The sequence below is a fragment of the Lucilia cuprina genome, chromosome 2 (assembly GCF_022045245.1).
Source record: "Lucilia cuprina isolate Lc7/37 chromosome 2, ASM2204524v1, whole genome shotgun sequence".
Taxonomy (NCBI): domain Eukaryota; kingdom Metazoa; phylum Arthropoda; class Insecta; order Diptera; family Calliphoridae; genus Lucilia; species Lucilia cuprina.
Genome location: NC_060950.1, coordinates 17,321,212 through 17,331,448, shown reverse-complemented (window position 1 = coordinate 17,331,448; position 10,237 = coordinate 17,321,212). Strand labels below are relative to the sequence as shown.

The 10,237-nt window shown below is 21.9% G+C and overlaps 1 protein-coding gene across 2 annotated transcripts in view; it reads right to left on the bottom strand.

Moving 5' to 3' along the window:
* Positions 1-10,237, bottom strand: part of LOC111678717 (fibronectin type-III domain-containing protein 3A) — a 332,499-nt gene that overhangs the window by 15,455 nt on the left and 306,807 nt on the right. For both annotated transcript variants that reach the window (XM_046945861.1, XM_046945866.1), the window contains one exon: positions 9,356-9,546. In XM_046945861.1, coding sequence (XP_046801817.1) covers positions 9,356-9,546 — 191 coding nt within the window. The remainder of the gene's footprint in view (positions 1-9,355; positions 9,547-10,237) is intronic.

Below are 10,237 nucleotides of genomic sequence, written 5' to 3'. Positions count from 1 at the left end.
TTCAGTTCTAGTTCAGTTCTAGTTCAGTTCTAGTTCAGTTCTAGTTCAGTTCTAGTTCAGTTCTAGTTCAGTTCTAGTTCAGTTCTAGTTCAGTTATAATTCAGTTTTAGTTCAGTTCTAGTTCAGTTCTAGTTCAGTTCTAGTTCAGTTCTAGTTCAGTTCTAGTTCAGTCTAGTTCAGTTCTTGTTCAGTTCTAGTTTAATTCTAGTTCAGTTCTAGTTCCGTTTTCGTTCACTTCTAGTGCAGTCCTACTTAATCTTGAGATCCTACTCGGCTTTATTTATGTTCCAGTTTAGAATAGCAAGTACAAATTACTTCAAATGCCACAAAACTTATTTAATTTAAAAATATTTCCTTTTGCTAGTGTAAACAGCATGTTTATGGAAAAATAATGTTAATACCAACATAATGCCAAAGAGTTTTGTAATGTGTTTGTTACCTTTTTGTTGGCAAATTTTTGACATTTCAACTGTTTGCGTTGTTACGGTTATTTTGTTATTATTTTATTAATATAACAATTGTTATTAATAACATTATGATGATAATTAATTATTTCGTTGAAAAATAAAACAAACACCAAAAATGCCTTACTCATGCCGGTGATGAAAAGATGTTAAAGTTTTAATGTATTTTTAGTTCTTGTTGTTGTTTTAATTATATTTTAACAACAATGAAAATAAATGAACATTTTATGCAAAACCATATTTTTTTAATTATTGTTTTTGTTACTGCTGCTACTGCTACTGTTACTGCCACTGTTGCTGACGTTCATTATATTTACATAAAGTAATACCACAAATTGTACGTTACACAGATTTTGCGGTTTTTGAATACAACAGAAAAAATCTCTCAAACAAAACAATTAAATACAAGAATTCAACATGTTGCATTTATTTTCTTGTACAATTTGTATTGTGTAATTTCCGTAGAAAAATATTTATAGAAAGAAACTTATTTATTTAAAATTATATTAAGTGGATGGAATATAAATTTAATTGTAATGTTGAAGCATCGTCCAGGTTGTATGTTGTTGAGGAATGAAAGGTTTAAACGTAAAAAAATCAAAAAATTATCATTAGGTCTATTTAATGCAATTAATAAATTTAATTTATATAATTTGTAATTTATATTTTAATTTATTTTTTTTTAAATTTTATCTAAATATGTAGTTTTTAGCATTTTGCAAAAAAAAACCAATCTGTTATTTAAATGAATGCAATGAAATCAAACAAATTTAAACATTTATTTTACCAATTAAAATAAAACATATCAAGTGATTGGCTAAATTAAATGTCAATATTTGTTTATAAAAAAAACATATCATTAATATTTTATATTGTAAGCAAAAAAAAAAAAAAAAAGAAGGTAATTAAATATCAATAAAATATTTAAAAAATTGCTAACATTAATAAGTTATTAACTGTTGAAAAATAAAATGGACACAAATAAAATAATAAAAAAAAACAGTTATAAAAACCTAATAATTTTTAATTAATATATTTTATATAAATATATTTAAAATATATTTAAAAATTAAACAGACAATAATTTAATTATAATTTTATTATACAATAAAAAAAATTTGGAGTTCGCTAAGCTTAAAAGCAACAACTGAACTGAAACTGCACTAGAACTGAACTAGAACTGAACTAGAACTGAACTAGAACTGAACTAGAACTGAACTAGAACTGAACTAGAACTGAACTAGAACTGAACTAGAACTGAACTAGAACTGAACTAGAACTGAACTAGAACTGAACTAGAACTGAACTAGAACTGAACTAGAACTGAACTAGAACTGAACTAGAACTGAACTAGAATTGAACTAGAACTAGAATTCAAGTAAAACTTGAACTGTACTAAAACTGAACTAAAGCTGAACTAAAACTATTCGACATTGGCAACAGAATTTTTTTTAGTTTTAATAATTCTCCTAAAAGTATGCCTAATTTAACTTGTCACAAAGTATGCTTTACTTTATTCAAGTTAAAAAAACAAAACTATTTATAAACATTATTTGTATTTATAACATATACAAAATTATTTATTTAAATAACAATTTGTTTCAGTTTTTTTTTTTTTGAAAAATGTTTGCAAAAATTAGAAAAAAATTTAAATAATTTCAGAGTAGCACAAATTTCGCTGTCATTGATTTATTCGCATTTTGAATGTGGTTTATTCAGAATGTTAGTGTGAAAAATAGGAAATTTAAAATATGTACAATAGTTCGGTTTAGCATGTAATTGGCCTTATTTTTATTTTGTATTTAATAACAAGAAGTCAATCTTAAAAGTTATTTAAAAAAATTTAGATAAACAATTTTCCAAAAATTATTTGGCTGGAGTTGTTAGTTACTTTTAAAGGGGAATAACTCCTTAAAAACTAACAAATTATGTTTAATGGAGAATTTTTAATAAATTTCTCTTTTACACTCCTGTTAAAAAAAACAATAATTTATTAGATTTAATTATTTGCTGTGCACAAATAATAATATTGGTTTACGCTTTTAAGACAGGTTATCAAAAAATTACATTTGACCAGATTGTGGTTAATCATGTGCAATCATTTGTTTTTTTTGTGTGTGTGTAATATTTTGTTTTTAATTCTCATTTATTATTTTATACATATAATAAAGGTAATTTTGTGGTTTGAGGGTCTTTATGGAAAATATAACGTCGTTTGATATTGCTGATAAATAATAAAGTTATAAATTTAGCCAATAAATACCATTAATAAACAAAAAAAAAGTCAAATTCTTTGGTAGCATTTCACTAGTTATTGAAATGTTATTATAACATTTAAGCAATACGAAAATTTGTTTTAACAATTTAATTATAATAACTTTTACACAGTTTTGCCTTAAGAGAAATTTTGTAAAGATTTAAAAATTATTTACATAAATATGTACTATTGTTGCAAACAATAGAATTTCTATTAATGCTGGTTAATTGTGTTAAAATTATATTATTCTTTAATAGCTTAATTGTTTAAAGTTCTTGTCTATTGTTGCCATCTACTTTTAAGATAATTCCATAAATAAACACATATTTTTAATTAAAATAATAATTTTGCTAAAGAAAAAAAAAACAATCTGATTATACAAAAAACAATTAAAACTTGTTAATACTGTTGATATTTATTAATAATTTTGGACACAAAAAGAAAAGACACACTTTGTAGGAGGCACTTTAGTGTCAATATGATTATCAAAACCATAAAGTGGGCGTACTAACAGCAGAGGGAGTGGCACCTGTCATATTAATTAAATAAAAAAATTCGTTTATTTTGAAAACTATAAGAGTTTAAGTCTTCAATTTTTTTTTTTAAATTTTACATAAAAAACTTTGACATTTATGTGAATATTCAGAGAACAATGGGCGGAATTTCAAGGAAGGAGGGGGGAGGGGGGGTTGATTCACCTCCTATACATTACAATCCTTTTATAGGGGCTAGGGTCAAATGATGCCCTATAATTATAAATTTTATGAGGGTCATCAAGAATAGAACTTGGTTTTGCAGCTTTTTATCGAGATACGAGTATAAACATAATTATGAATTTAAAAACCCTATTTGGCGGGTTCAGTTGTATGGGGCTTAGGTGAAATAATGGACCGATGTTAACTATTTTCAATAGACTTCGTCTACGGTACCATAAAAGATCATGTCAATTTTATTGACTTATCTCCAAAATTGCGACCTGTAGTTTGATGACAAGGTTTACAAGCTCTATTCGGGCAATCAGTTGTATAGGGGCTAGGTGAAAAAATGGACCGATATTATCCATTTTCGTCCCTGGGGCAATAGAATATCAGGTACCAAATTTTTTTAGTTTATTACAAGGTTTACATGGACGGGCCGAAATAACTAAATCAACTCGGAAAATGATTGGTATACTTTAATCAGCACAAACCCCACTAAAGTGGTGTAGGGTATAAAAAAAAAAACATTTTTAACTGAAAACTATTATAGTTAGAATCTTTATTTATATTGCTTTTAAGGGAAGCAAAGCACAGCTAGTTTTCGAAAAAAATGAAAAGTTTTGGGAAAATTTTTCTATTCAAAAGAGACATTTTCCAAAAACTTTCTAATAAAAGAAAATTTTGCAAAAATTTTCTTTTAAAAAAAAACGAAATTTTGCAAAAAAAGAAATTTTCTATAGAAAAAAGAAATTTTCTATAAATAAGAGTAATTTTACATAAAAAAAATTTTTCTGATTTTTTTTTTATAAAAAATTAATATTTTCCGAAATTTTTTTTATTAAAAGAGATATTTATTAAAATGTGCCTTAAAAAATTTCCAAAAAAAAATTCTATACAAAATAGAGATTTTTCGAAAATTGTCCATAAGAAATTGAAATTTTTCGAAATTTTTCTATGAAAATCTGTCTACAAAAAGAGAAATTTTCTATAGAAAGTAGAGATTTTTTTGAAAATTTTCTATAAAAAAATAGAAATTTTTTTTATAAAAAATTTAGTTTTTCTGAAAATGTTCAATAGATATTTTCCGAAAATTTTCTATAAAATATAGAGATTTTTTTAAATTATTCTATAAAAAATAGAGATTTTTCAATAATTCTGTATAAAAATAGATTTTTCTAGAATTTTCTATAAAAAATAAAGATTTTCTGAATACTTTTTATAAAAAATAAACATTTTTGATTTTTTTTATAAAAAATATAAATTTTCCGAAAATTTGCAATAAAAGAGTTTTTAGGAAATCTGTCTATAAAAAGATAAATTTTCTGAAAATTTTCTGTAAAAAGTAGAGATTTTTCGAAAATTTTCAATAGATATTTTCTACAAAATATAGAGATTTTAAATTATTATAAAAATAGAGATTTTTCGATCATTTTTTTATAAAAAATAGATTGTCCAAAAATTTTCTTTAAAAAAATTGATATTTTTCGAATATTTTAAAAATAAAAGGAAATTTGTGATTTTTTTTTATAAAAAATATAAGTATTTCGAAAATTTCCAGTAGAGATTTTGCAAATAATAGAATTTCCCAAAATTTTCTATAAAATAATAGAGATTTTCCGATTATTTTCTACAAAAAAAAAAAAAAAGAAATTAAAAAAAAAATATTAAATAGAGAATTTTATAAAAAAGTAGATAAAAAAAGAGAAATTTAAAAAAGTTTTTTTTCCAAAATTTTTTATAAATAAAAAGAGTTTTTAAAAAATTTTTAATAAATGACTAGAGATTTTCGAAAATTTTATATAAAAAATTGAAAATTGATAACATTTTTTTATAAAAAACAGAACTTTTCAAAAAAAAAAAAAAAAAAAAATTATAAAAACAGATATCTTTCATAAAAGGAAAATATTTTCCTAAAATGTTCTATAAAAGAAAAGTTTTTCTATAAAAAGTGGGATTTTTCATTCATTTATAATATTTTCATTATTTTATAAAAAGAGAAATTTCCAATAAAAATAAGAGTTTTTCCAAAAATTTTTATTAAAAAGCAGAGATTTTCGAAAATTGTCTATAGAAAGTAGAGATTTTCCGATTTTTTTTAATTGAGATTTTTCGATTTTTTTATATAGAGATTTTCGTAAATAGAGATTTTTCAAAAATATTTTTTTATAAAAAGAGAACATTGATAAAATCTTTTATTAAAAACATAAGTTTTCCAAAATTTTTTATTGGAGAGATATTGGAAAAATTCTATAGAAAAAATTTTTTCCAAAAATTTTTTATAAAAAATAGATTTTCCTATATTTTTTATTAAAAAGTGAAATTTTTCGAAAAATTTTTTATAAAAATGTCAATTATTAGAAAATTTTATAAAAATAAGTTTTTTTCGAAAACCTTAAAAAAAGAGGAATTTTCTATAAATAGATAATTTTCTATTAAAAAGAAATTTTTTCGAAAATTTTCTATAAATATTTTCCAAAAAGAAGCATTTTTTGTAAAATTTCCTTTAAATAAAAAAAATATTAAATAATTTTTAAATTTTTTTATCAAACGATTTGACATAAGTTTTAAGACATTTTATAATAGACAGTTTAATAAATTAATAAAATTACAATTATTGCTTTAGGTCTTCTTAAATTAAGTTTTTTTTTAATAATTTTAGAAGCAACTTATGTAAGTATGTACTTGTAGAGAAATAAAGACTTAAGAGTATAAAATATCGTCAATTGAAAAGGAAATAAACTGTAACTAGAATTTCTAGAATTAAACAAAAATTTAAATTAATAAAATATTAAGAAATTCTATAATAAATTTAAAAAATTCTTTTTGAATTGCAATTAACGATATCCATATCTTTTGATTTATAAAACACTTAAGGTTCTTTTCTTTTGAATCATTGAAAACATGTAATTAATGTATAAATTTACAATTGAAGAAATACACAATACTTACATACATATGTATGTATATACATATGTATGTAACTTGAAAAAGCCACACATGTTAACAATTCTTGTACATTTTAGTTTAATTATAATAATAACTAAATTATAAATTAGCTTTAATGTCAATTATGTACATTTAAAAAAGATATTGACAAATAAGAAATATATATATTAAGAATTTGTCAAAGGATTTAAAAATATTTTTAATTAAAAAAGTATTTTTTTTTTTTGATTTACTTTGTAATTTATTATAAAACTTGCATTTATATATTTAAATATCAAATTTACTTTAAATTATTAAATATAAACAATTTTAATTAAACTTAAAGAATATGTTTATTAAACGAATAATAAATAAAATTTAGAAAACTAAACTTTTGTAAGAATATTTTAAATTTATTAAAGATTTATTTTTAGTGCAAAAATTAAACTCATTTTGAAAATTTTCTATAAAAGAAGAAATTTTTAATTAAAGAAAATTTTCAAAGAGAAATAAATTTCAAGAGAGAGAAAATATTTAAAAAATTTTTTTCTTTTGAAAATTGTTTTAATAAAAAAGAGAAATTATTGTAAAATTTTCTATAAAAACGAAAATATTCCGACAACTTTATAAAAGGAAAAATTTCCAACAAAAAAAAAAAAAAAACAAAATTTTCTTAAAATTTTCTAAAAAAAAAATAGAAGTTTCCGAAAATTTTCTATGGAAAAGTGAAATTTCAGAACATTTTCTATAAAAAGAAAAGTTTTCTAAAAACATTCTTATTCCAAAACATTTTCTATAGAAATGGTAAAAAAGGACAAATTTCCTTAAAAAGATAAATTTTCTTAAAATTTTCTATAAAAAAAATAGAAATTTCAGAAAATTTAAAAAAAAAAAAAATTGAAATTTTCCAAACATTTTCTACAAACAGAAAAATTTTCAAAAAAACGAAAAATTTTCTATAGAAAAAAGAAAATTTCTGATAAAAAACTATTCCGAAAATTTCCGAAAAATTGCCGACAATTTTTTGAAACTAATTTTCGAAAATATTCTATAGTAAATACAAATAATTTGAAAATTTCTATAGAAAAGAGATATTTTGCTAAAATTTTCTATAGAGAATTGCAATACTCTGAAAAATTTGATAAAATGTTGAAATTTTCTGAACAATTTGTTAGTTTTTTTTCGAAAAGAAAATGTTTCCGAAAATTTTCTATAGAAATAAAAAGTTTTCCGTAATCTCTCATATTTCGAGCATTTTCTATAGAAATGAAAAATATTCTACAAATTATCTATTGAAAAGTGATACTTTCCGAATTTTTTTTATAGAAAATTAATTTTTTTTAATGTTTTCTATAAAAAAGTGAAAATTTTCGATAAAAAATTGACATTTCCGAAAATTTTCGAAACCGAAGTGTAATTTTTCGAAAGATTCTATAAAAAAGATACAAAAGAAATTTTTTCCGATAACTTTTTTATAGAGAAGAAAATATTTCCGAATATTGTACTACAAAAAAGAAAAGCTTTCCGAAAACGTTCATATTTCGAAATTTTTTGATAGAAAATAAAATTTTCCGGAAATTTTACTAGAAAAATTAATTTCTTTTAACATTTTCTATAAAAAAAAACATTTTTGAAAATTTTCTATAAAAAAGATAAATATTTCGAAAAAATTCTATAGAGAAGAGCAATATTCTGAAAAATTTTTATAAAAAAAGAATTGTTTCCGATAATGTTTTATAGAGAAAAAATTTTTTCCGACAAATTTTTCTAGAAATGAAAAGTTTTCCTTAAACTTTTATATTCTGAACATTTTCTATAGAAAAGACAAATATACCCACAATTTTTAATAGAAAAGTTAAATTTTCAGAAAATTTTTATAGAAAAATTAAAACTTTGTTTACATTTTCTGTAAAAAAGTGACATTTTTTAAAATTTTCCATAAAAAAAAAAATAAATATTTCGAAAATGTTCTATAGAGAAGAGAAATATTCCGAAAAATTTCTAAAGAAAAGAATTGTGTCCGATAATGTTTTATTTAGAAAAAAAAATGTTTCCGAAATGAAAAGTTTTCCTTAAACTTTTATATTCTGAACATTTTCTATAGAAAAGACAAATATTTCCACAATTTTCAATAGAAAAGTTAAATTTTCAGAAAATTTTTAAAGAAAATTTAACAGTTTTCCAAAAATATAGAAAATAAAAAGTATTTTTCCAAAATTTTCTCTAAAAAAAATTTCTGTATAAATTAGAGTTTTTCCTAAAATTTTTTACAGAAAAGAAGAATTTTCAAAAAAAATTCTATAAAAAAGAAATCAAAAATTCTGAAGTGAGAAATTTTTGGAAATTTTCTATAGAAAATATAAATTTTTCGAAATTAAAATTGATTTCGTAAATATTCTGTAGAAAAAGACATTTTTTGAAAAATTTTCTTCAGAAATTAGAGTTTTCTTGACAAATTTCTATAGAAAAGAAACGTTTTCCAACAAATTTCTATAAGAAAGAAAACAAAAATTCTGTAGTAGAAATTTTTGCAAATTTTTTATAGAAAAGATAAATTTTCCAAAATTTTTCTATAGAAAAGATAAAAACTAAAAATAGTTTTTCTTTTGTAACGAGAAATTTTGAAAAAAAAAAATATTTAAATAGAAAAGTATATAACTGAATATTTTAAATTAAAATATTAATCATACGTTTAGTAGTCCATAATAGGAAATAAATTATTAATACTCATACGCCTCCTCTTGCTTTCTTTTTAAATATATCAAAACTTTAAGGTTAAAAACCTTTAAATCAAACATTAAATATTCAAATTCTTTAAGCATGAATCATACAAATAATTGGCCAAGTTAAAAAGAGAATATTTAGCCAACAAAGGAAAACTATTTCCTTTGTTAAAACCAAGTGGTGGACATTATAGTGTTTTTTATATAAAAAAAAAACAAAAATATAAATCTATATAAATTTTTATAAATAATAAAAAGAAACGTAAAAAAAAATAAAATTAGACTTACAAATGGCGGATGCATGTGTCCTTGGCCGGCATGTAGTTGCTGATAATGTTGCGGCGACAATACCACATGTGTCAACGTGCCACTTTCATTGACATATGGCTGCATTACCTGGCCCTGAGGTACTTGTACGGGTACCGGCATGGGAGGTGGTGGTGGACGATTTTGTGAAACCATTTGTACGGTTGTAGGACCTGTAAAGAGAGACAAAAAAAAAATAAATTTTATTATTTTTATATTTTCTTAATGAAAACGACAGAATTTGCTAAAAAATATAAATCTGGAGGAGTATGTTTGTAAAAAAATTAAAGCTTTTTAGCTTTATTTTCCTTTTTATTTTTTTTTGGGACTTTGTCTTTGTGAGTGTGTGTAAATATATATATAATGTTTTTGTATTTATCTATTAAATTTATAAAATATAACTAAAAGAGCCGACTTTATGGCGTCATGTTTATAAATATATATATTTATTTCTCTTTTTACTTTTTTGTTCCTTTTTATAATTTTTTGCTCTGCTTTTCTCTTATTGAAACTGTTGTGTGTTCTTATGATTTTCATACGATGAATGTGTCTTTATTTTGAGGGGGCAAAGGGAAATAGATGAGTTGGAAATTCGGTTTGAGTGTTGAGATTTTAATGCTGTATGGAAATCTTTAATATTCAAGTGTGTTGTTGTTGTTTTTTTGGCAATGCGTATGTGTTTTATATATATATTTTATAGTTTGCTTCACTCAAGTGTAAGTTTGATTTCCAGCAGCTTAAAGAATAACTAAGGTATCACTAGACTAGACTATAGACTAGACTATAGACTAGACTATAGACTAGACTATAGACTAGACTATAGACTAGACTATAGACTAGACTATAGACTAGACTATAGACTAG